The sequence below is a fragment of the Geotrypetes seraphini genome, chromosome 12, assembly GCF_902459505.1.
Source record: "Geotrypetes seraphini chromosome 12, aGeoSer1.1, whole genome shotgun sequence".
In the NCBI taxonomy this organism is placed as follows: domain Eukaryota; kingdom Metazoa; phylum Chordata; class Amphibia; order Gymnophiona; family Dermophiidae; genus Geotrypetes; species Geotrypetes seraphini.
In genome coordinates, this window is record NC_047095.1 from 43,042,808 (window position 1) to 43,069,165 (window position 26,358).

Sequence of the window (26,358 nt, forward strand, 5' to 3'; positions counted from 1 at the left end):
GATGATAGAGGCGCTGATAAAGGGCCGCATCGTCGATCACCTTGACGGACACAAACTGATGAGGACCAGCAAGCACGCTTCAGCAAAGGAAGATTTTGCATGACAAACTTACTGCACTTCTTCGAAGGAGTAAATGGACAGATAGACAAGGGTGACCCGATCGACATCGTATATCTAGATTTTCAGAAGGCATTCGACAAGGTTCTGCATGAATGCCTACTTTGAAAAATTGCGAGCCATGGAATCGAGGGTGATATACTCACGTGGATTAAAAACTGGTTGGCAGATAGGAAACAGAGAGTGGGGGTGAATGGTCAGTACTTGGGACTGGAAAAGTGTCACGAGTGGAGTGCCACAGGGTTTGGTGCTCAGGCCTGGGCTCTTCAACATATTTATAAACGAACTAGAAATTGGCACGACGAGTGAGATGATTAAATTTGCGGACAATACAAAGTTATTCAGAGTAGTGAGGACACAGAAGGATTGCAAAGACCTACAAAGAGACATAAATACACTCGAGGAATGGGCCGTGAAATGACAAATGAGTTTCAACGTGGATAAGTGCAAGGTGATGCATGTTGGTAACAAAAATCATATGCACGAATACAGAATGCCCGGAGCTATTCTCGGAGAGAGCCCCCAGGAAAGAGACTTGGGAGTACTTGTAGACAAGTCAGTGAAACTGTCCGCGCAATGTGTGGTGACGGCGAAAAGGGCAAACACAATGCTAGGAATGATTAAGAAGGGGATCACAAACGGATCTGAAAAGTTTATCATGCCCTTATACTGGGTTATGGTACACCCCCACCTGGAATATTGCGTCCAACACTGGTCGCCATACATGAAAAAGGACTAGTACTACTCGAAAGGGTCCAGAGAAGAGTGACAAAAATGGTTAAGGGACTGTGGGAGTTGCCGTACAACGAGAGGCTAGAGAAACTGGGCCTCTTCTTCCTTAAGAAGAGAAGACTCGGAAGGGGACATGATCGAAACATTCAAGATATTGAAGGGAATTAACTTAGTAGAGAAAGAGAGACTGTTCACCCTCTCCAAGGTGAAGAGAACGAGAGGGCACTCGCTAAAGTTAGAAGGGAAAAGATTCCGTACAAACGTAAGGAAGTTCTTCTTCACCCAGAGAGTGGTAGAAATCTGGAACGCTCTTCCGAAGGCTGTTATAGGTGAAAGCACCCTTCAGAGATTCAAGGCAAGGTTGGATAAGTTCCTACTGGAACAGAACATACGCAAGTAAGCCTAGACTCAAATAGGGCACTGGTCTTTGACCTAAGGGCCGCCGCGTGAGCGGACTGCTGGGCATAATGGATCACTGGTCTGACCCAGCAGCAGTAATTCTTATGTTCTTATGATTTGTCTCACTTGGAGAGACAGTAAAGGCATATTGCCTCCAGTGTATGCAGATGTATTTCACGCATATTTTTTTAGGGATTGCCTGAAAACCAAATCTGTTTGAGCACTTAGGAACTAAATTTGGATACCTATGCTTTAGAGATTGGCAGCGAATATTTCTTACAAATAATGCAAAACAATTTAAAAGACAAGTTAAAAAGTGATAAATCATCTGAACCGGATGGTATACATTCCAGGGTGCTAAAAGAACTCAAACATAAAATAGTGATCTGTAACCTGTTGCTAAAATCATCTGTACTACCTAAAGATTTGGGTGGTCAATGTTAACGCTGATTTTTAAAAAGGGTTCCAGGGGAGATCTGGGAAATTACAGACTGGTGTGCCAGATAAAACAGTGGAAACAAATATAGAAAATAAAATTGTAGAACATGTAGACAAACATGATTTAATGAGACAGCCTGCATGGGTTCAGCCAAGGAAGATCTTGCCTCACCAATTTGCTTTGGTGTGAATAAACATATGGGTAAAGGTGAACCAGTTGATGTAGTTTATCTAGATTTTCAGAAAGCTTTTGACAAAGTTTCTCATGAGAGGCTCTTGAGAAAATTAGAGTGTCAAGGGATAGGAGGCAGTGTTCAGTTGTTTAACTTCTTTATAAATGATTTGGAAATTGGAATGATGAGTTAGGAGATTTAAATTTGCAGATGACACCAAACTGTTCAAAGTTGTTAAAATGCATGTAGATTGTAAAAAATTGCAGGTAGATCGTAGGAAATTGGAAGACTGGGTGACCAAATGGCAGATGAAATTTAATGTGGGCAAAATGTAAAGTGATGCACATTGGGAAGAATAACCCAAATCATAGATTTCAGATGCTAGGGTGCACCCAAGAAAAAGATCTGGGTGTCGTTGTAGATAATATGATGAAACCTTCTGCCCAATTGGTGATGACCAAAAAAGCAAACAGGGTGCTAGGAATTATTAAAAAAGGATGACTAACGAGTAAGAATGTTATAATGCCTGTGTATCGCTCCATGGTGTGACCTCTCCTTGAGTATTGCATCCAAATCTGGTCATCACATCTGAAGAAAGATATAGTGGAACTAGAAAAGGTTCAAAGAAGAGTGACCGAGATGATAAAGGGGTTGGAACGCCTCTTGTATGTGGAAAGACTAAAAAGGTTATGGCTCTTCAGCTTGGAAAGAGACGGCTGAGGGGAGATAGGATTTTGTAGACTTCAATCCTGAGTGGTGTGGAATGGGTACAAGTGGATTGATATATATTTTTTTTTTTTACTCTTGTCAAAATTTACAAAGACTAGGGAACACTCGAAATTACAGGGAAAAACTTTTAAAACAAATAGGAGGAAATATTTTTTCACTCAGAGAATAGTTAAGCTCTGGAATGCATTGCCAGAGGTTGTGGTAACAGCGGTCAATGTAGCTGGTTTTAAGAAAGGTTTGGACAATTTCCTGGAGGAAAAGTCCATAGTCTGCTATTGAGACAGACATGGGGGTAGCAACTGCTTGCCCTGTATTGGTAGCATGGAATGTTGCTATTATTTGGGTATTTGCCAGGTACTAGTGACCTGGATTGGCCACCTTGATGACAGGCTACTGGGCATTGGTCTGCCCCAATAAGGCTATTGCTTTCTTATAAAGGTCTTCTGTATTCAAAGAAAGAGCAGGATGTGGGCATTATTCTATTTGTCTATCTTAAGAGACTCAAGAGGTAGAATATGTGATGGCAAAGGCATAAGAATGCTCGGGAGCAAAAGAAGAATAGCCAGCAGGAAAAAGGAGGCGATAATTGCTTCTGAGCAAGTCTTTGGTGAGGCCTTGTTTGGGTATATTGTTGAATTCAAGATATCACACCTTCAAAAGGATATAGACCAAAAGCATTGAGCACACCACAGAATTTTATAATCAAGCATCCCATAAAAAATTACAACAAGGGTTGCAATAGAATTCAAACAAGTATTGTTGAATCCTGGTGAACATTACTGAGTAAACAGCTTCACAATAAACAATTTTTTTTCCCTCAAAGTATTTATTCATACTATTTATACTATTAGTAATAATAGAAGCTGCGTCTTATATGAAAAAGAGCAACATTCAGGCAATTCCTAACAGAAAAATAATCATTTGTTCTGATAAATAGAAAAAGTGTAATTAAGTCGCACTAAGCAAAATCTGCAACCCATATGTGAAGTAAGAGTAAGCGACTTAGTTTTCATTTGTCTTCATTTCAATGTGCCTAATGTTACAAAATGTGCTTAATTGTCAGAGCTCTTCTGAAAAACATAATAATAATAATAACAATTTATATACCGCAGGACCGTAAAGTTCTATGCAGTTTACAATGATTAGAAAGATGCTACAAATTGAGTGTAACTTACATAGTTGGAGATTAGTGGCTAACAGTTTAAGGGGTCAGTTGTTATGGGAGAGATTGAGATGGGAGATTGTGATGGGAGAGATTGTGCAGATCCGCTACCTAGGTACTTCAAGAACAGGTATGTTTTTAGGTGTTTCCTAAATTCACCATAGCTATTTGCGTGTATAATTAGTTTTTTCAGGTCTTTGCCCCATAAGGCTGCTTGATACACACCCAATGCAACAGCAATACAAAATAAAACAGCTGATAATGCAAGGACATCCGTGTTGATCTTCACAGAGACCTAAAAGACCCAAACTTCCCCTCCCCATCAAAATCCCACCCATTCCGAACCCCCACCCCAGCACTCCAGTGTCAAAAAATTCAAAAGGGAACTATGAGCTCTATGGGACAGACCCTCCCACACAGAGGCCCAGATTCACCTAAATTTCTGCCAGGGACCAGGACCACCCCTACAGACATCCAAATATTCAAATTTTAATAAGGTAAACAGTTCATTTCTCCACATAGTAACAGTGGGCACCTCAGCTTGACACCACAGCACAAGGATACATTTTCTAGCCAATAAAGAGGCTTTATGCAGCAGCAAATTACCCCCTCTAGACAAACCCAATGTCTAGAGAAAAAAGCAGAATATTGGCCCTCAGAGGAATCGGCTTACTCAATATAGTTTGGAGATACAGGGCGACAAAGGACCAAAAGGTCTGAAGTTAGTCACAAGACCAAAATATGTGAAACAAACCTGCCGAGGTGGACTGGCACTTGGGACACCGAGCATGAGAAGCACATCCAGAAACATATGCCTGATAGGGAGACACATGCAGCAGCAGGAGAAATTTATACTGTTGTTCCTGCAAAACTATGGAACGAGTCAGCCGAGGGATATATTTCATAAGAAGATGAAGGCCATCCTCGGTGACTTGCTCAGAGAGCGACAAATTCTGGTTCCACACCGCTGCCACGACCTCATAGTCCCATGGGGCACTGAAACTCCCCAAACTGACCTGATGAAAGGACAAACTTATCCTGGTCAGGTGGGATAGAGTCAAGGTCTCACTCACCACATCCGCCATATCTTCAGTCAAAGTAGCAGCATCCAAAGAGAGGAGGTAATGAGACACTTGACGATAGTGAAGCTTTTTAACATTTTTATAAATGATATTTCTGAAGGGTTGTCTGGTAAGATTTGCCTCTTTGCGGATGATACTAAAATCTGCAATAGAGCAGACACGCCGAATGAACATGAAGAAAGACCTGGCGAAGCTGGAAAATTTGGCAGCTAAAATTTAATGCTAAGAAATGCAAGGTCATGCATTTGGGCTGCAAAAACCAGAGAGAACGGTACAGTTTAGAGGGTGAAGAACTTTTGTGCATGACGGAAGAATGGGACTTGGGTGTGATTGTATGTGATGATCTTAAGGTGGCCAAACAGGTTGAAAAGGTGACGCGAAAGCCAGAAGGATGCTAGGTTGCATCGGGAGAGGTTTAGCCAGTAGGAAAAAGGAGGTATTGGTGTCTCTGTATAAAACTCTGGTGAGACCTCATTTAGAATATTGTGTACACTTTTGGAGGCCACACCTTTAAAAAAAATATAAAAAGGATGGAGTCGGTCCAGAGGAAGGCTAATAAAATGGTGTGTGGTCTTCGTGATAAGGTGTATGGGACAGACTTAAAGATCTCAATCTGTATACTTTGGAGGAAAGGCAGAAGAGGGGAGATATGATGGAGATGTTTAAATAACTACATAATATAAATGTACATGGGTCGAGTCTCTTTCATTTGAAAGGACACAGTGCAATGAGAGGGCATAGGATGAAGTTAAGGGATGATAGGCTCTGGAGTAATCTGAGGAAATACTTTTTTACAGAAAGGGTGGTAGATGGTGGAACACTCTTCCGGAAGAGGTAGTGGAAACAGAGACTGTGTGTCTGAATTCAAGAGGGCCTGGGATAGGCACTTGGGATCTCTTGGAGAGTGAAAGAGATAATGGTTACTGCAGATGGGCAGACTAGATAGGCCATTTGACCATTATCTGCCATCATGTTTCTATGACTATCTGCACTGCAAAATGCACATCTGCCTTGTTTCCCACATTGCAAAGAAGTCTGTTTTTGACTGAACTTCATTCAGTTGGCGTTGCCTTCCTGCTTTGCATAATTTTTCTCCTGTGGGGGGAGGGTATTTCCTTGGTGGGTTTTGTGCTTCAGAATTCAGTTTAACTCGCTGAGTTAATTTTTTTTCTGTCCATGTCGAAACCTTTGCCGGGATTTGAGAATGGCGGGTTGTGCTAGCAGTCTATTTCTGTAGCCAACCCTCATAACTGGCTTCTTCAGAGATTAGACCCTGAACTTCACATCGGGGCTTGTACTCTGTGTTCCTCTTCAAATCGCACTCTGTTAAGGCCCGTTGAGCATAGCAGAAGCAGTGGTTTGGCGCAACCATGGACATCACCAGATGTTTTCATTTCTTATTAATGTTACTCAGTCTGTTAGATGGTTTTGGTGATTTATTGTTTTTATTTATCCTGTTTTGTTCATTTTCTTTTTGAGTTCTTTAGATCTCACTGCTGTCAAAGCCATTAAAATTGAAAAAGATGGGAGGATACTGACACAAAGCATGGAAACTCTCTCTCTAGAGTTGGTTGTGTTTGATTCCAGTTCATAAACTGATCACTGCTAGCCTGGGTGAAGTCTGGTGTAGGAGCCCTTATAAAAAGAGATGGCAGGCCATGCAAATTTCATTTTGTTTTTTTCATTCAGAAGGGATTTGTGAAATTTTCTATTTAAATACTAATTGGAATTAAATACTAATATTCTATTATCTTGATCTATTGCTTATTGGGAAACTTCCTTAATATTTCTTTTGGTATAGAATATTGGCTTCTTTACACCAGTGTTTCTCAACTCTGTCCTGGAGTACCCCTTGCTAGTCAGGTTTTCAAGATATCCACAATGAATATGCATAAAAGAAATTATCATATAATGGAGGCAGTGTACGCAAATCAAGTTTATGCAAATTCAATGTGGATATCCTGAAAACCTGACTGGCAAGGGGGTATTCCAGGACCGAGTTAAACATAGTAGATGACGGCAGATAAAGACCCGGATGGTCCATCCAGTCTGCCCAACCTGATTCAATTTAAATTTTTTTTTTTTTTTTAATTTTTTCTTCTTAGCTATTTCTGGGCAAGAATCCAAAGCTTTACCCTGTACTGTGCTTGGGTTCCAACTGCCGAAATCTCTGTTAAGACTTACTCCAGCCCATCTACACCCTCCCAGCCATTGAAGCCCTCCCCTGCCCATCCTCCACCAAACGGCCATACACAGACACAGACCGTACAAGTCTGCCCAGTAACTGGCCTAGTTCAATCTTTAATATTATTTTCTGATTCTAAATCTTCTGTGTTCATCCCACGCTTCTTTGAACTCAGTCACAGTTTTACTCTCCACCACCTCTCTCGGGAGCGCATTCCAGGCATCCACCACCCTCTCCGTAAAGTAGAATTTCCTAACATTGCCCCTGAATCTACCACCCCTCAACCTCAAATTATGTCCTCTGGTTTTACCATTTTCCTTTCTCTGGAAAATATTTTGTTCTACGTTAATACCCTTTAAGTATTTGAACGTCTGAATCATATCTCCCCTGTCTCTCCTTTCCTCTAGGGTATACATATTCAGGGCTTCCAGTCTCTCCTCATACGTCTTCTGGCGCAAGCCTCCTATCATTTTCGTCGCCCTCCTCTGGACCGCCTCAAGTCTTCTTACGTCTTTCGCCAGATACGGTCTCCAAAACTGAACACAATACTCCAAGTGGGGCCTCACCAATGACCTGTACAGGGGCATCAACACCTTCTTCCTTCTACTGACTACGCCTCTCTTTATACAGCCCAGAATCCTTCTGGCAGCAGCCACTGCCTTGTCACACTGTTTTTTCGCCTTTAGATCTTCGGACACTGCTTTACCCCATATTCTTGGAATGATGGTTTTTCTTTTCACTTGGTAGAAATTTAGTATAATCTATATTTTGTCAAAATATGTAAAGTTTAGTAACTACCAGATTTTGCTTTTGCAGGAATTGCATGTGGGAAATAACCAGATTGAAATGTTGAGGTCAGAGCACCTTAAGCACCTGACCTCTCTAGTTGTACTGGAACTTAGGGATAACAAGCTAAAATCCTTGCCAGAAGAAGTTACCCTACTTCAGGACTTGGAGCGCCTTGACCTTACTAACAATGACATCGGCAGGTAAGAGGACAAGCTCAATTAGGAAATTGAGGATTGGTTGTGGGAGACTGGAAATATATCCAAGCTATTTTATTTCAGCATTGTGGTATAGTGTGATATAAAACAAAGCACCTTCATGTACAATAAGTTCCTGCCCTAAAGACTATATAGTTTGAGGGGATAGCTGAGGCAATGGGAAATTAGGACATATGTGCTAAAAGCTTTCTTGTAATTTGTGAATATGAGAAAAATGCTTGATCCTAGGGACGAAGACCAGAAGACAAATAGCTTATGAAGAAGGCATTCAAACTGATATGCTTGTTCAATCCGGTAGAAAATAAATTTAAATATGTACTGGTCTTGGATGTATTTTATTGGGAATCTTGAACTGTGTAAATAGATTCATAAGATGCCCATACTGGGTCAGAAAACACTGCACGAAAAATGGTAAACAGAGACTTACAAGATCATGAAAGGCATAGAGAAAGTGGAGAGGTACAGATTCTTCAAACTTTCGAAAACTACAAGAACGAGAGGGCATTCAGAAAAATTAAAAGGAGACAGATTCAGAACCAATGCTAGGAAATTCTTCTTCACCCAAAGGGTGGTGGACACCTGGAATGTGCTTCCAGAGGGTGTGATAGGACAGAATACGGTATTGGGGTTCAAGAAGGGATTAGATAATTTCCTGAAGGAAAAGGGGATAGAAGGGTATAGATAGAGGATCACTATACAGGTCCTGGACCTGATGGGCCGCCGCGTGAGCGGACTGCTGGGCATGATGGACCTCTGGTCTGACCCAGCAGAGGCACTGCTTATGTTCTGACTCCGTCAAAATGTGAAGATCTGAATTAAACTTGTGATTAACAATTTGTCATCGCAATGAAGAAAGCAAGCAAAAATTTGTGTACACAGTTGCTAGGTGTGTGCGCGTACCCACAGACACAGGTTAGAGCAGAGGTGTCAAACTCAATCACATAAGAGGCCAAAATCTGAAAAAAAGCTAAGTCACGGGCCAAATTTGGGGTTCTTTTATTAAGGTACACTAACCAATTTAGGGTGTGCTAAATGCGCACCTTAATAAAAGGACCCCTTAGTCTTAGTAGAAGTATAGGGTTACAACCTCTCCAACCCCACACCGTCTCTGTGATGTAAACAAAATAAATAAAAAAGAGACTTTTCCTCTCTCTTTTAGATCTTAGTTTATGCCTGCTGTCTAATACCAGCTCTGACAGGATACACATTTCAAATCTGACATATTGTAATCACAAAACAGAAAATACAATTATTTTTTCTGCCTTTTCTAGTATTATTCAGATCATGTTGGGGTCCCAGGCTCTGGTTGTCTTCTGATAACTCGCTTGCCAGGGCCCCTTCTTTTTTTCTTCCCTCCCTCCATCCCGGCAGCTGAAGACAGGCACCTCTCCCCAGCAGTCTGAGACAGGAGGGAGCATCCACAACGTGCAGATACTGAGGCAGGAGAGGGCCTGAGGCCAAAGAAGGGCCCAACAGCACACAATCACCATTCCTTCCCTCCCTCCATCAGGTGCAGCGCAGCTCCACCAATGTTATAAGGAGCCGCGTTGAAATCAGAGTCCTGCCGCTGCCATAGCACGTTCCCTCTGCCTCAGTCCCACCCCTCCTCTTGACGTAAGGGACCACGGCAGAAGGAACGTGCTACGGTGGTGGCAGAGCTCAGATTTTGATGCGGCGCCTTTTTACATTGGCGGAGCTGTGCTGCATCTGATGGAGGGAGGGAAGAAACGGTGGGCCAAATCTCGATGACGGCAGGAATTGTTTGGCGGACCAAATTTTAGTACCCCTTGGGCCAAATTTGGCTTGCGGGCCAGAGTTTGACATGTCTGGCTTAGAGGGAGCACTGGATGTAGTCCTCAGGGACTGTGGTTGCCTACCTATGTATTAGCTGGACCGGTGATTGGAAAACTAGATGAAATGTCTGGAGAGTGGAGAGGGGCCATAAACAGAGCTGGAAAATTCCCAGCTAGTTGTAAATGAAGACTCAAAATGCCAGAGAAAAAATGATTGGGAGGACATAATAAATCACAAGAGTGATTTAGATATTGTTCACCTAAAGCTTGCTAACATTAACCTGTTAAAATAATTAGAAAAATAAACCCCAAAAGGTGAAGGAACGCACCAGATTCTGGTGCTAAAAATACTACTTTTCAATCACTAAATTAAAAGTTTTCCATACAGATTTGGATATCATTCAGGACCACAGAATAGTTAGATAAGGGCCTCTGTCTCTTTTGCAAACTAAAATTGTCTGCTTATTACAGTGCATATTTTCAGCAAGGGATGGGGAGGTATGATACAGACAACTTGAAAGATACTAATCAGCAAATAAATCTTTTTGAAAACCTGGGAGGCTAGAGAACTAGAGGACATAAAAGGAAACTGCAAAGAAGTGCAACAGTGGATAATCCAGAACACAAAATACCCAGCAAATCCACTTCAAATAGATACAATTTCTCAAAGCTCCTTTTAAGAAGTAAGCAATGACCTTACCTAGTGTACCTGCCTGCTAATTTTTGTATAGACTTCTTTCAAGAATTTCTTCAAACCTCTTTTGAATCACTCAGTTGTGATGACCATGTCCTTCTGCAATAGATTCCATAGTTTAATTATGTACTGCATGGAGAAAAAGTTTTCTCATTCTGCTGTTTTTAGTTTAATTGAGTGTCTTGTTTAGTGCTAAAATGGTTTTCAGTAGGTATATACTAAATTATGGTACATAGTTGTATAACAGAGATTATGGAATCATTGAAAAGTAATTTGACCTGGACCAAGATAAGTATACATAAACACAAAAAAAGTTTGTTCAGGAGCACCTTGGTCTAAGGTAAAGAATGACATGGAGACAAATTTTTCTCTGTCCCCGCAGGAACTTATTACCCCTTCCCTTCCTGTCCCCATGAATTTTGTTGTTGTCCCTGTCCCATTCCTATAAGCTCTGCCTTAACCACACAAGCATTAAACACTTGTGATGTTAAAGTGTTTGAGGCTTGTGCAGATCAGGACAGAGCTTGCAGGAATGTGACAGAGACAGGAAAAGAACTTGCCAGGACGGGAAAATGTGTTCTTGTGGAGACGGGGGAAAAAGTTTTCCCCATGTCATTCTCTAGTCTAAGGTACCATGGCAATATTCCTGGTATTGAGAGCATTTAGAACATAGCTCAGCAAACCAAGCATGTTATCAACATCCTACTGATGAAATGGTCAAAGTTTTTTATTTTTAGTCCCAAATGAGCAAATCTCACACTTGCCCTACCATAAAAGCAATTGACCTAACCTACCCATTATAAGTATCTTCCATTATAAGTATCTTATCAGGAATACAGTGTCATGTGTTATGAAAATGATCATTTTTGCATTTTACTAGTAATGTATTGTAAGGTATTTTTCCCCCAATATGTCTTTACAGCCTGCCTAGTTCACTGGGAATGCTTTCAAATTTGAAATTTTTGGCATTAGATGGTAATCCTTTGAGAGGCATTAGAAGAGACATTATGAATGTAAGTACATTTATTTTCTGAATTATAAAAGCTTCAAATTTCAATTAAAAAAACCAAACTGATCAAGTGACTTCATACATTAATACATGTAGTAAAAAGACAATCGCAACAAGGAACGTTTTAGGTGATAATAGCCCCCATCATGCTATTTAAGTTTTTAAGGGGCCCTTTTATTAAAGCATAGTGCAAATATTCTATTTTATATCTGTTTGCCACAACCTTTAATTTTGTTTTCTTTAGAGTATTTTATACGATCTACATAAGAAAGATGCTATTTAAATTTTATTTAAATTATTTTTAGAGAGGAACACAAGAATTTCTGAAGTATCTAAGAAGCCGAATTCAAGTTGCAGGTAGTTTCTTTTTTTCCAGGTTTCAGATTGAGTTGTGTGTGTGTTTTATAAGTATTAAAGAAGCACTTTAATTAAATGGCCTCAAAAAGTAGACAAAAATACTTTTGATGGGTGTATAGGGGCAAAAAAATTGTATTTTTTGAACTCTTCCAATGTTTGGGTTTGTCTTCTAGGTTCTTTGCACCTGCCTACCTTATTTCTTGCTGGCTCTAGTAGAATATCGCTGCAAATTTTAATTTGAAATCAAATATCTCTTTCCTACAGTTTACAATGGAGTTTAATGACTATTAATTTTGTAATTATACATGCTACCACCTCTTTATCAAGCAGACATGGAATAGATGGTCTCTGCTCTAAAGAGCTTACAATCTAGTTATGACAAACTGGACAAAACAAACTGGACAAAAAGGTGTATCTATACACAATGATCAGATGGAGAATTACAGAGGAACACAAGACAGATGGGTGATAGCAGATGGATGGTAGTTAGGAATTGAAAGCAGCTTCAAAGATGTGAACTTTGAGCATAGATTTGAATAGTGCCAGAGATGGAGCTTGACGTGTTGACACTGGAGAAGAAGCTAAGAAATGGCCTCAACAACGAGAGAAGCACATACAATGAATGGAGTTGTGAGGATAAGATGTCAAATAATCAGCCACAGGTATATTGTTCGGAAGTCACTTTATTGATAGATATGCTGCAAAAGCTCATAGACTCGACACTGACAGTGTTCCGGCATCTGTGTCTTTATCAAGAGTCTTGAAGGTCTGACACATTGTGCATGGACATTAAATATAAAGCACTGGTGAGATGTCTGTAGGAGCTGCAAAAAAAGCAAGTATCCAAAGTGAAACTTAAGATCACGAGTAAGCTCTACTTTGGATACTTGTACCCGTTCTACTCCACTCCATTCAGGATTTTGTAGACTTAAGTCATATCTCCCCTCAGCTGTCTCTTTTCCAAGCTGAAGATTCCTAACCATTTTAGTCTTGCCTCATACGAGAGGAGTTCCATCTCCTGTACCATCTTGGTTGCTGTTCTTTGAACCTTTTCTAGTGCCACTATATCTTTCTTGAGATAAGGAGACCAGAATTGAACGCAATACTCCAGATGAGTCCAGGTGAGAGTGATGAGGGTATGGATGAGGGTCTTAGCAGTACCCTCAGAAAGAAAGGATTGGATTTTAGTGGTGTTGTAGAAAAAGAAATGGCAGATTTGGTCTGTTAAATTTGAGAAGAAAAGGAGAGGGATGAATCAAAGATCACTCTGAGGTTGCAACTGATAGGACAGGGAGGATGAGAGTATTTTCTACAGAAATAGAGAATGGGGGGAGAGGAGAGGTGGGTATAGGAGGAAAGATAAGGAGCTTAGTCTTGGCCAAACAGTTTTAGATGGCAGTGAAGCATCCAAGTAGTGATCTCGGACAGGCAGGCTGAAACTCAGACCTGAATGTCTGTAGAGATTTCAAGTGCAGAGAGAGAGATCTGTGAGTCGTCAGCATAGAAGTGATGCTAAAAGCCATGGGAAGAGATTAGAACACCAAGAAAAGTGTAGATGGAAAAAAGAAGTGGTCCGAGGGCAAGAGTCCTGGGGTACCCCAACCAATAGCAGGATGACAGTGGAGGAAGAATCACCAGAGCTGGGAGCCAACATCAAAGAGACCTGATTTTCTAACATAACGAAAATAAGGCTACCTAATGAGGGAGAATCAGGAATAAGACCTCCATGAAAATGTAGGTGAAGACCCTTATGAGACCCCAGAGGATATTTTTAAGAGAGACATTGTGCTATTGAATGCAGGTTTCTGAATAATGAAAGAATCGTAACTCGCATATGTGAGAGGTTCATCTTTGCTCTAGTAGCTGGCAAATATTTGCTGACTGTAACAGCATTGGATATTTTGGGACTTTCTAAGAAGACAAACCCAAACAAGAAGATAAACTCAGGCAACAGTACTGCGGGACAAGATGTCGAAAGTTATCTGAACTGCTGACAGAGCGACAATGAAGCTCAGGAAGGAGGGGACCTACTCTCAGAAATTATTGAACTTAGTATTAAGAATGCATTGTCAGGGGAAATAGAGGAGTCAGATTTGACAGTAGGTGACATCATGCTTCAACATGACTCAGTGATAAGTATGGAGACCATACAATCAATAAAAATAATAAATGTGACAATCCAATGGAAAGGGAGTATGTAATCTGTAACTAGGTAATACATGTGACTCTAGGCTACTGAACTAAAGTAAATAAGTAGCATACCGGATGGCTTAAACTTCAGGATGGATCCATAACAGAAGCTGGCCACTCTGTATGTTATTCATTAGCTCAATTTGCTGTACTGTTGTTCCATGTAAGCTGACTTTTGTCTATTGCTAATAAACCTATATTATATACAGCAATTGGGTTTTTGTAGCGAGGCCATTATTCTGAAAAAGTTAGCAGTGCCTTTTCACTATGTGCAGAAAACACCAGGATACCTGAGCCATGCATCATTACATCTCAAACCCAAGGTTAGATACCAAAACAACCATACTCCTCAGAGAACCTGTTGCACTAAAAAAAAGAAAAATCTTAATTGTTTGGGATCATAGAAAATTTATCAAGCACAACCTTTATTTCAAGCATTTACAGTGAAATTACAAGAAAAATATGATCCTTAGAGCTTCCACGTCAGGACATATGAAAAGAAATTGAGTAACATAAAAAAATATCAAGAAAACCATAATCTTCTGACACTTACAAGTTTCTCTATATTTCAGAAGTACAGTTTAAGTAGCCAAGTCTTATCTGATTTCAAAGCCAAAGTATCCATCAAAGTTGCTCTCTGTTTGCCTTCATACTGAGACTCTTCCAGTACTTGAATAAGATTTGTCCTCTGATAACTTAGATTGACCAATGTTCTCCATCAAGCCAGAAATATGCTTTAAAAAGACAAATACCAGAATAGTGTCTCTTGGGATAGATTAAAACTTCTAGTAAATATATTTTAAATAAAGCAGCTAGAAGTTGTAAAGGAGATGTGAGAAAGTTGAAGTCTCAAATTCAGACATCTAGCATAATTTTCAAAATTTCTAGTTGAGAATAATGATTACCACAATTTGAGAAAAATCTTCAGAGGACCTCATTCAACACCAAAGGAAAGCAAAAGTCCTTTAATTGATGGTAAATCAACATTTTGGGCTTGATAAGAACATAAGAAACGCCTTCACCGGATCAGACCGAGGTCCATCCAGTCCGGTGCTCCGCACACGCGGCGGCCCATTTAGGTACTCCTTTTTGGAGACCCGACTTTACCGTATCCCTCAATATGATATGCAAGAAGGTGCGCATCCAACTTGCGTTTGAATCCCAGTACAGTAGTCTCCGCCACAACCTCCTCCGGGAGTGCATTCCAAGCACCCATCACTCGCTGTGTGAAACAGAACTTCCTGACGTTTGTCCTGAACCTGCTGCCACTCAGTTTCAGGCTATGACCTCTTGTCTGTGTCACATCTGAAAATGTTAGCAATGCTGCTTCTTGGTCTATTTTATCAAATCCTTTTAATATTTTAAAAGTCTCTATCAAATCCCCTCTGTCTTCTCTTCTCGAGGGTAAACAGTCCCAGTTTCCTCAGTCGTTCTTTGTAGCTCAAATGCTCCATTCCTTTGACAAGTTTCGTGGCTCTCCTCTGCACTTTCTCCAACAGAGCTATATCTCTCTTGAGGTATGGAGACCAGTGTTGGACACAATATTCTAAGTGCGGTCTGACCATTGTTCTATAAAGTGGCATTATGACCTCTTCCGATCTATTCGTGATCCCCTTCTTAATTATGCCTAGCATCCTGTTTGCTTTCTTCACCGCTACCACACATTGTGCCGATGGCTTTAGGGTACTGTCAATCAGTACCCCCAAATACCTTTCTTGTTCGCATTTTGCTAATGTCACCCCCAAGTTCTCACAGTTTGGTGATATTATCCAACAGAACATATACAGAGAAGGTTCTTCAGCTTAAACTACTTGAAGCTTTTAAGAACTAGCACCATGCAAGTAAATAGTTTTCAGGCTTATTGCTGTTGAGAGAGACAGCTTTAGTCCTCTGTTTTATGTGGAGCTCTCTTTTGGTAGCTTACAAACTTTACCATTTACTGTATATTTCTCCCTATCTTGTGGGTAGCTTATAAATTTTCAATTTATCTTTTTTCCTACTAAGTACAATAGTTAATGTTTTCCATTATGCTTACATTTCTGTAATTTTTTGCGCATCCTCCCAATCGGACTCCTATTGGGTCTTGGAGTGTTCTGATCAGATTTTCTTAAATGTCGATTTATGCATTGCAGCTTTGATGATATGCCTGGGGAAAAATCCCCATGACTTTTAAAACAAAATTCAGGTGGTGGGCAAGATTATTTCTGGAGCAGATAAACTCTATTGGGGCTTACAGAGCCTTGGGCCCTCTTGTTGTAATCTGTTCTCTCAGATGACAAAAAGAATTTATTGCTGTAAAGAGTATTGTGGAAGAATCCTGCTAGATCAGGCCAGAACCCTCCTGAGAAGTTTGCAGTTGCATGCTCCCCCCCTTGGATGTGCTTTAGGTGTTTTATAGGTTCCCAGTCTCTAATTACAGAGAGAACCCAAGCATGCATGGTTATGACCTCTCTGCATCGTTTTGGTTTTTTTTCTTTAAGCTACTCTTTTTTGGTAGAATTCCCAGATGACAAGATTTAAGTCATTTTTTTTTTTTTTTATCCCTGATTCATAGTTGTCTGTTTAGGCTCCATTCCATTGCTTAGATAATGCATCTTCACTCTTTTAGTGCAGTGATAATGCCATTGTAAAGTTGTGGTCCTCCATTTTCATTGGTTTCAAATTTAAATTAAATTTTCTAGCAGGGTGGAAAGGAAAGGGAATGAGTAGATAGTTTATAAAATTCTCCTTTTCTAACTTGAAAGGAACATAATATCTATCTGGAAATAGATGATCTGATATAATTATCTTAGCATTCTCATTGACAAGGGCCTTATAGCCAATGACATGAAGAACTAGTCATAACATTTGATTAACTTGATGCTTTATATACATCTAAAGTTTACCATATTTATATTAAATGTTTGTCAATAATTCCCTGCTTAGAATTTTCAGAATTAACTTCACTGAGAAATAATAGATTTTTTTTCTATTAATCATTTATACATCTAAATTTTTATAATCAACCAGAGTGTTGGCTGGAAATGGAGAGAGGTTGGGCCCTACAATGGACAATGAAATGGGGTAAACTGGTGATGATTGGACAATGTAATGGGGTAAACTGGTGATGATTGAAAAGCTTAATTGGCCCATAAAAGGAAATAATATTGGCAGCCAAGTTTCTTGAAATCTTATTATTTTTTTGTTTGTTTTATTTTAGTATTTAACTCGTACCTTTCCAGGGGTAATTCAAGGCAAATTTTATTCAGGTAAAATAGGTATTTCTCTGTCCCTGGAGAGATCACAATCTAAGTTTGTGCTGGAGGTAATGAAAATGTTATGGGCTCCTTTTACAAAGCTATGGTAGTGATTCTTGGCATGCAAAAGTGAGGAAACTATTGGCTTTTGTCACATTTGCTGTGCTGAGAAACACTACTGTAGCTTTGTAAAAGGAGCCCATAACATTTTCATTACCTCCAGCACAAACTTAGATTGTGATCTCTCCAGGGACAGAGAAATACCTATTTTACCTGAATAAAATTTGCCTTGAATTACCCCTGGAAAGGTACGAGTTAAATACTAAAATAAAACAAACAAAAAAATAATAAGATTTCTTTTTTTTTTTTATAGTACAGTGGTGCCTCGCATAACGGACGCCTCGCACAGCGAACGCTGCGCACAACGAACTTTATGTCTTGATTCGTACAACGAACTTCGTTTCACACAACGAAGTCGCCCGAGCTGCATCCTTCCGCGCAGGCACTGCGCTTAACTGCCCTCTCTCCGCCTGGCTCCCTCTTGCCCCCCCCGACTCCCCGACACGATCGGGGCAAGAGGGAGCCCAAGCCCTCTTGCCCCCCCGACTCCCCGACACGATCGGGGCAAGAGGGAGCCCAAGCCCTCTTGCCCCCCCCGACTCCCCGACACGATCGGGGCAAGAGGGAGCTCAAGCCCTCTTGCCCCCCCGACTCCCCGACACGATCGGGGCAAGAGGGAGCCCAAGCCCTCTTGCCCCCCCGACTCCCCGACACGATCGGGGCAAGAGGGAGCTCAAGCCCTCTTGCCCCCCCGACTCCCCGACACGATCGGGGCAAGAGGGAGCCCAAGCCCTCTTGCCCCCCCGACTCCCCGACACGATCGGGCCAGGAGGGAGCCCAAGTCCTCCTGGCCACGGCGACCCCCTAACCCCACCCTGCACTACATTACGGGCAGGAGGGATCCCAGGCCCTCCTGCCCTCGACGCAAACCCCCCCTCCCCCCAACGACCGCCCCCCCCCAAGAACCTCCGACCGCCCCCCAGCCGACCCGCGACCCCCCTGGCCGACCCCCACGACACCCCCAACCCCCTTCCCCGTACCTTTCTGTAGTTGGCCGGACAGACAGGAGACAAACCCGCCTGTCCGGCAGGCAGCCAACGACGGAATGAGGCCGGATTGGCCCATCCGTCCCAAAGCTCCGCCTACTGGTGGGGCCTAAGGCGCCTGGGCCAATCAGAATAGGCCCGGGAGCCTTAGGTCCCTCCTGGGGGCGGGGCCTGAGGCACATGGGCCCAACCCGACCATGTGCCTCAGGCCCTGCCCCCAGGAGGGACCTAAGGCTCCCGGGCCTATTCTGATTGGCCCAGGCGCCTTAGGCCCCACCAGTAGGCGGAGCTTTGGGACGGATGGGCCAATCCGGCCTCATTCCGTCGTTGGCTGCCTGCCGGACAGGCGGGTTTGGCTCCCGTCTGTCCGGCCAACTACAGAAAGGTACGGGGAAGGGGGTTGGGGGTGTCGTGGGGGTCGGCCAGGGGGGTCGCGGGTCGGCTGGGGGGGCGGTCGGAGGTTCTTGGGGGGGGCGGTCGTTGGGGGGAGGGGGGGTTTGCGTCGAGGGCAGGAGGGCCTGGGATCCCTCCTGCCCGTAATGTAGTGCAGGGTGGGGTTAAGGGGGTCGCCGTGGCCAGGAGGACTTGGGCTCCCTCCTGGCCCGATATTGTCGGGGAGTTGGGGAATCGGCGGGGCAAGAGGGCTTGGGCTCCCTCTTGCCCCGATCGTGTCGGGGAGTCGGGGGGGCAAGAGGGCTTGGGCTCCCTCTTGCCCCGATCGTGTCGGGGAGTCGGGGGGGCAAGAGGGCTTGGGCTCCCTCTTGCCCCGATCGTGTCGGGGAGTCGGGGGGCAAGAGGGCTTGGGCTCCCTCTTGCCCCGATCGTGTCGGGGAGTCGGGGGGGGGGGCAAGAGGGCTTGGGCTCCCTCTTGCCCCGATCGTGTCGGGGAGTCGGGGGGGGCAAGAGGGCTTGGGCTCCCTCTTGCCCCGATCGTGTCGGGGAGTCGGGGGGCAAGAGGGCTTGGGCTCCCTCTTGCCCCGATCGTGTCGGGGGTGCCAGGGACCACACGGAGTCACCCACCGTACCACCCGATTCGGGTAAGCGCAGGTATCGGTGGGTGGCTTATTTGCGGGGGGGTGCCTTATTTTACATTTTTTTCTAAAAAGGGGGGGCTGTCTTATTTGATGGCCCTGCCTTATCATCGGGGAAACACGGTAGAAAAAAAAAAAAAAATGAACAGTTAAGTCCCAGTTTTTGCCGCTGAGACTCTGCCCTCTCTCACTGTAAAATTAGACTCTACTTAGTCTGTCTTTAAATTTAAAAAATGTGTGTTGTTTTAAAAAACAATTATGTTTTTAGATGTATCTAAATAAAAATAATAACCAAAAATTTATCTTTTTTTATGTCATCTTAGCATATTTTATGCTGCAGAACGAATTATTTTTTTTTACATGTATTCTTATGGGAAAACGCGTTTCACATAACGAACGTTTCGCATAACAAACTTGCTCCTGGAACCAATTAAGTTCGTTGTGTGAGGCACCACTGTATCTTTATTCATTTTTTTTTGTGTTACAACAAGTGTTACAAATTAACTTAAAAGAAACTTAAATACACACTTGACTAACTCATATATTAATATCAAGTTTAACATTAATATAATAATCCCCTGTCCCACCCTCCTTCCCAACCAATAATACATAAATCAATTTTATTATACATTCTTTAAATATAAAATTAGTATGTAATAATCAAAATTGAAAAACCCACCCCATTTCCCTCTTTACAATTATCTTATCATGGGAAAAGTTCATTAGAGAAATCATGTTAACGGTCTTCTAAGTTTTATTTATGGGAAAAATTATCCTTCTTTACAAAAATCGGTTAATGGTCCCCATATTTTTTTAAATTTATTCATGTATCCTTTGTGTGTTGCAATAGTGAGTTCCATTTTGTATATGTGGCATACCGAATTCCACCAGAACATGTAATTCAATCTATCGTGTTGTTTCCAATTGGATGTAATTTGTTGTATTGCAATTCCAGTTAAAATAAATAAAAGTTTGTTATTACTAGATGAAATTTGGCTTTTTGCTCTCATGGTTGTTCCAAATAATATAGTATCATATGTCAAGGCTACCGGATTTTCTAACAATCTGTTAATTTGGGGCCAAATTGATTTCCAGAATGATAAGATAAATGGACAAAAGAATAAAAGATGATCTAATGTCCCAATTTCAATATGACAGTGCCAGCATCTATTAGATCTTGAACTATCTATTTTTTGTAAACGAGTAGGGGTCCAAAAAGCTCTATGAAGAAGAAAAAACCAAGTTTGTCTCATAGATGCTGACACCGTACATTTTAGCCTCCAAGACCAAAGTCGTGGCCATTGAGATGCACTAATTTGGTGTTTTATCTCAATGCTCCAAATGTCTCTAAGACCATTTTTTGGTTTTTTATTTATATATCCGGATATTAATTTATACCACTGTGCGGCTTTGTGACCTATTGAGTCCATCTGGAAACATAAGAATTCCAAACTGTGATATTTAGCGAGATCTTTCCATTCAGGGAACCCTTTCTGAATAGATTGCTTCAATTGCAACCATTTAAAATATTGTGTTTTATTGAGACCAAATTTTTGTTGCAATTGTGAAAACTCCAGCAATTTATCATTTTTAATTACATCATCCAGAGTGCGAATACCTGCTATCATCCAATGTTTCCAGATGACTTTAAAACCGCCAATTTTGATCTTGGGGTTTAGCCATATAGTTTGGTTGGTTGATTTACTAATTGGAATTTGAGTAAGATTACTTATGTATTTTAGAGTTTTATAGGTATCCATAAATATTTTATGATCTTTGTATAACCTTGGCATTTTGATACTAATTACATGATTAAGACGTAATGGAAACATAAGCCTCCATTCTAGCCAAAACCAGTCTGGAATATTATCTGTGGGTTCTGGGAGGATCCAATACATACCATGACGTAAGATATAGGCTTGATGATACCTATAAAAGTTGGGAAAATTTACCCCTCCTTCCTTAATTGGTCTTTGTAATGACGCTAGAGCAATTCTTGGTTTTTTATTAAGCCATATAAATTTTGTCAAAGTCCTATTTATTTTTGTATAAAACGAATCTTGAAAGAAAACTGGTATCATCCCCATTTGGTAACATACTACCGGTAGAATCATCATTTTTACAGTTTGTACTCTTCCCCACCAAGATAAGTGCAAAGGATTCCATTGCTCACACATTTCTATTACTTTTTGTAATAAACATTTTTCATTAATTTTCATTGTTTCATCTACTGTTTTTGTTATCAAAATTCCAAGGTATTTAATATATTCTTCCTTCCAAACAAAAGGGAATGTATCAAATAAACCTTTTGTACAATGTATGTTTAGTGGAAGAATCTCTGATTTATTCCAATTAATTTTATATCCTGAAAAATTTCCAAATTTCTCAATCAATTCAAGTAGATGTGGAATGGTGGATTCTGGATTTTTCAGATATAGTAATAAATCATCTGCATAAGCAGATATCTTATATTCTTTATCTGAATGAGGTATACCCTGTATCTCCTTAGCTTGTTGGATGGCTAATATTAAGGGTTCTAAAACAATATCAAACAGCAAAGGGGATAAAGGACATCCTTGTCTAACTCCTCTCTGTAGATTAAATTTTTCTGAAAACGTATTATTAATATATAGTCTAGCAGAAGGGGAGCTATACATTGTTTGTATCATTTGTATAAATCCAGGACCTATACCAAACCATTCCATTGCTTGATACATAAAAGGCCATTCTACTCTATCAAAGGCCTTTTCTGCATCTAATGAAATTGCAAAAGTAGGTTCATTCATTTTCTTTGTTAAATATAACATATGGAATGTTAATCTGGTATTGTGAGATGAATGTCTTTGAGCAACGAATCCTGTTTGATGCATACCTATTATATGGGGGAGAGCTTTAGCTAATCTTAGCGCAAGTATTTTTGCTAATAATTTTCCATCTACATTTATTAAAGATATTGGTCTATAGTTTGATACCAAAGTGGGATCTTTATTGGACTTTGGCAAAACAATAGTCAAAGATTCTGCTATAGTGCCTTTAATACAACCTTTATTGAGTTGATATTGATAAAGATTTAATAAATAGGGTAATAAAAAGTTTTGAAATGTTTTATAAAATTCCACTGTATATCCATCACCACCTGGAGCGGATCCAACTCTAAGGGACTTCAAAGCTGTTCCTAATTCTTTTAGTGATATTGGTTTTTCCAAACTTCGTTTTATATGTTCAGGAATTTTTGGACCCTCTAACATTTTTAAAAATTCAAAACCATCTTTTTCTTTATTTAGATAATTTTCGGAAGAATAAAGAGATTTATAGAATTTTAAGAATTGTTTTAAAATAGGTTCAATTTGTGTATATGTATTTCCATTTTCATCTTTTATTGCTATTAATTTTGTTTTTCTTTTTTTCGCTTTAAGATAGTTTGCCAATATTCTTCCTGATTTGTTTGAATTACCATAGTACAATGTTTGTTGAGAAAATAAATCTTTCCTAATCATCTTAGATGAGATCTCATTATATTTACCTTTTAATTTTAATAATTCTTGTTGAATAGAATATTCCCATTTTTCTATAAGTTTTGATTCTAAATTTTTAATCTCTTTTTCTAAGATTAAAAATTGTTTTTTAATTTGTTTTTTTAGAAAAGCCGAATAAGAGATTATTTGTCCTCTAATTGTTGCCTTAAAAGCATCCCATAAAGTTTCTCTGTTAATATCATCATTATCATTTATTTGAAAAAATTCTTTCATTTTTGTTAGAAGATTTTCACAAAAATTTTGGTCAACCAACATTGTATTATCTATTTTCCAAATTGGTCTGTTATTATTTTGATCTGTAGTTTTAATTTTGATCCACACTCCACCATGGTCAGATAGAATAATTGGATCAATGGCTGCTTGTGTCACTTGATGTGCAAGATGATTTGAAGTAAAGATATAGTCTATTCTTGAAAAAGAATTGTGAACATGAGAACAGAAAGAAAATTCCCGACCATCAAAATGAAGTATTCTCCATATATCTATTAAATCACAAGATTGAATCAAATTATCTAGTCCCATAGATTTCATAACTCTACTTGGGTTTTTATCTAATAAAGGATCCATTACAGCATTGAAGTCCCCTGCTACTATAAGATTTGAAGTAGCCAGTGGTATGATCAGTTGTTGAAGAGTTTTAAAGAATTCATTTTGGTTCGAATTAGGGGCGTATATATTGATTAACGTCATGGTAGTATTTCCCATATTCATTTCCACCATTATCCATCTTCCATGAATATCTGAAGCTTTTAGTTTAAATGAAGCAGAGCATTTTTTATTAATTAAAATAGCAACACCTGCCTTTTTCCCTATAGCTGGTGAGAAAAAACACTGTTTGACCCAGCCTCCTTCTAGCTTTTTAGATTCTATATGTGAGAGGTGGGTCTCTTGTATAAGGCATATATCTGCATCTTGCCTTTTTAAAAATGATAGTGCTTTTTTCCTTTTTATCATATGATTTAGACCGTTAACATTTAAAGATATAATTTTAATATCCATTTATTTTTAAATTTTCAGGTATTAAATTATGTATATTTTCCCAATGTTTTAAATATTTCATTTCTCTTTTTTCCTTTATTCCCATGATTTCCTTATATATTTCCCTTTTATTCCCTCCCATCCCTCTTATCCCTCCCTTCCCCCCCTTATTAATTACGAAAACTTGGATACGCAGGTTGAGGTTAGATTTAGATAACTCCCACAAGCTATTAATAATTATCTAAAGTACTACCATTTTTTTTTCCTATTTTTGTATATTTTCTTTTATTTTATTATTAATTATAAAAATAAGTAAAAAGTTTTTCATTCTTATGTATTGAAAGATTATTTTCTGTATTTGTATGTCTTTAAATCCATAAGAATGATTATATTAAATCAATTATATCTAAGAACATTTCAATTACTATTCATTTCTTTTCAGGTGGTATATTATTTTTACTTTAAAAAGCTTTCCAATTTAGCCTCTTTCCTCAGAACTGTAACAAGAGTCTTCAGCACAGGAATCCCCTCATCTCTTATATTCATTATTTTCTTATGATTCACGAGAGAGTTGTCAATTAAGAGAAGCTAACACTCCCATCAGTGTTCTTGTAAGTTCTGTCTCAATAGCATACTCTCTAGACATCTATGATTTTAAAGTATCTGAGGCCTGTGCAGACGAGAGTGAAGTCCTGTGCTAAAAACTCTCCTTTTATCTCCCATAGAGGATTTCCAGGTTGAACTATTGTGGATACTAAATTCAACTTAATAAATAAAAGAACATAAAATTTGAGATATATATAACCGGAAATACAACAAACCAATCACTTCATCTTTTTTTTTTTTTTTATAATCTTCTTTGTGATTGAAGGATGATTCTCTTTCTCACTATTACTCCGCTTTCAAAATTTCACATTCAATCAGTACATTTTTAAGTTTGTTGAAGAAACTTTCTTCGTCATCATTTGAGTTCGGAGATGTGTTTCAAATCATTTACGTTCCTGCCATTAAGTTTATTCTATTTATTCTGAGTAGAATTCTAGAATTTTTGTATTTTTCAGTTTTCTTGTTTTCCATGGAGAATGTTGCAAGTTGTTTAAGTCTTTAATTCGATCCTTGTGTGTTCTTTTTCCATTGCTTTCCGTTTTGATCTATCTTTAATCGTCAATAGTCTTTAGTATGAACCCATTAATTGTTCTTTAGATTGTCATAGGTTGCTCCATTTGATTTATAAATTCCTGTAGTTTTTTTGGATCTGTAAAGTTTTGCGTTTTGTTAGCAACGGTAACCTTCATAATTGCCGGGTACAGGAGCCCAAATCTAGCTCCTAGAGATCTTAGTTGTGGTCTCATGTCTAAGAATTGTTTTCTTCTTGTTGCTGTTTCTTTTGCAAAGTCCGGGACAATGTATATTTTTGAATCTTGGCATTTAAGATTTTTGATTTCCTTGGCTATTTGGCATATTTCAATTGCTTGTTGGTGTCTTAAAAGTTTGAAAATTAAAGTTCTTGGACCTGTTTGAGTGTTATTTCTTTGTGTTGGAATCCTATGAGCTCTTTCAATTTCCAATTCCGTTTTAAATTTCAGTGGTAGTATTTTAGGTAGAAATTTTTCAAGAAATGCAATCGGATCATTCTTTTCCACTCCTTCAGGTAATCCGATTATTCTTAAATTATTCCGTCTTTCACGATTCCGGCTGTCTTCAAGATTTTTTTTTATCTCTGTTATTTCTTTCCATATGATTTTGCTGTGATTCATGTCTGTATTTAATTGTTCTGTAATATCTTCTAATGTTGAAATTCTATTCTCTGTAATGTCCACTCTTTTAGTTAGGATTGCAGCATCTTCCATTGCTTTTTGTAGTTTTTTGTTACTATCTAAGACAATTTCTTTTATTTGTCTTAGTTCTTCCATAACTTCCAGATTTTTTTCTGTTGGTAATGGGATTTTAGAGGGTGTACCTGGCTCAGGTTTCGACCTCTTATTGCTTCCTGATGTTCCAGCTCCCAATTCAGCTTTATTTTGTTTAGTTGAAGTCATATTTCAATATATATTTTAGTTTCTTTAAAATATTTGGTAGTAATTCTTTTTAATATATTTGCATATAAGGAGCTATTCGTTTATCCAACCATTCGTCCAAGCCACGCCCCTTTTTTTTTTTCAGTATTCTTAAAGCAACTGTAAGTTATTTGTCTTAGGCTCTATTGCGAACTCGTTGTTGGCATCCAGCCTGAAAAAATTTGCAGCCTTCTTTTCTAGCTCTCCTCTTACAAGCCCAATCGCAGCTTTTACCGAGGAGAGCAATATTCCATCCAATATATTTACTTTAATCTTTCAATGTGCATGTATATGTATTTCAGTGTCTCTCAACTGCCTCAATGTCACTTTTCTTCAGGTCAAAGAAATTA

General features: G+C 39.6%; 1 protein-coding gene across 1 annotated transcript in view; it reads left to right on the forward strand.

Annotated features, from left to right (window-relative positions):
* LRRC40 (leucine rich repeat containing 40) overlaps positions 1-26,358 on the forward strand; it is an 89,832-nt gene that overhangs the window by 28,483 nt on the left and 34,991 nt on the right. Inside the window, exons 7-9 of the mRNA XM_033916907.1 lie at positions 7,834-8,006; positions 11,431-11,521; positions 11,823-11,874. Of these exons, the coding sequence (XP_033772798.1) occupies positions 7,834-8,006; positions 11,431-11,521; positions 11,823-11,874 (316 nt within the window). The remainder of the gene's footprint in view (positions 1-7,833; positions 8,007-11,430; positions 11,522-11,822; positions 11,875-26,358) is intronic.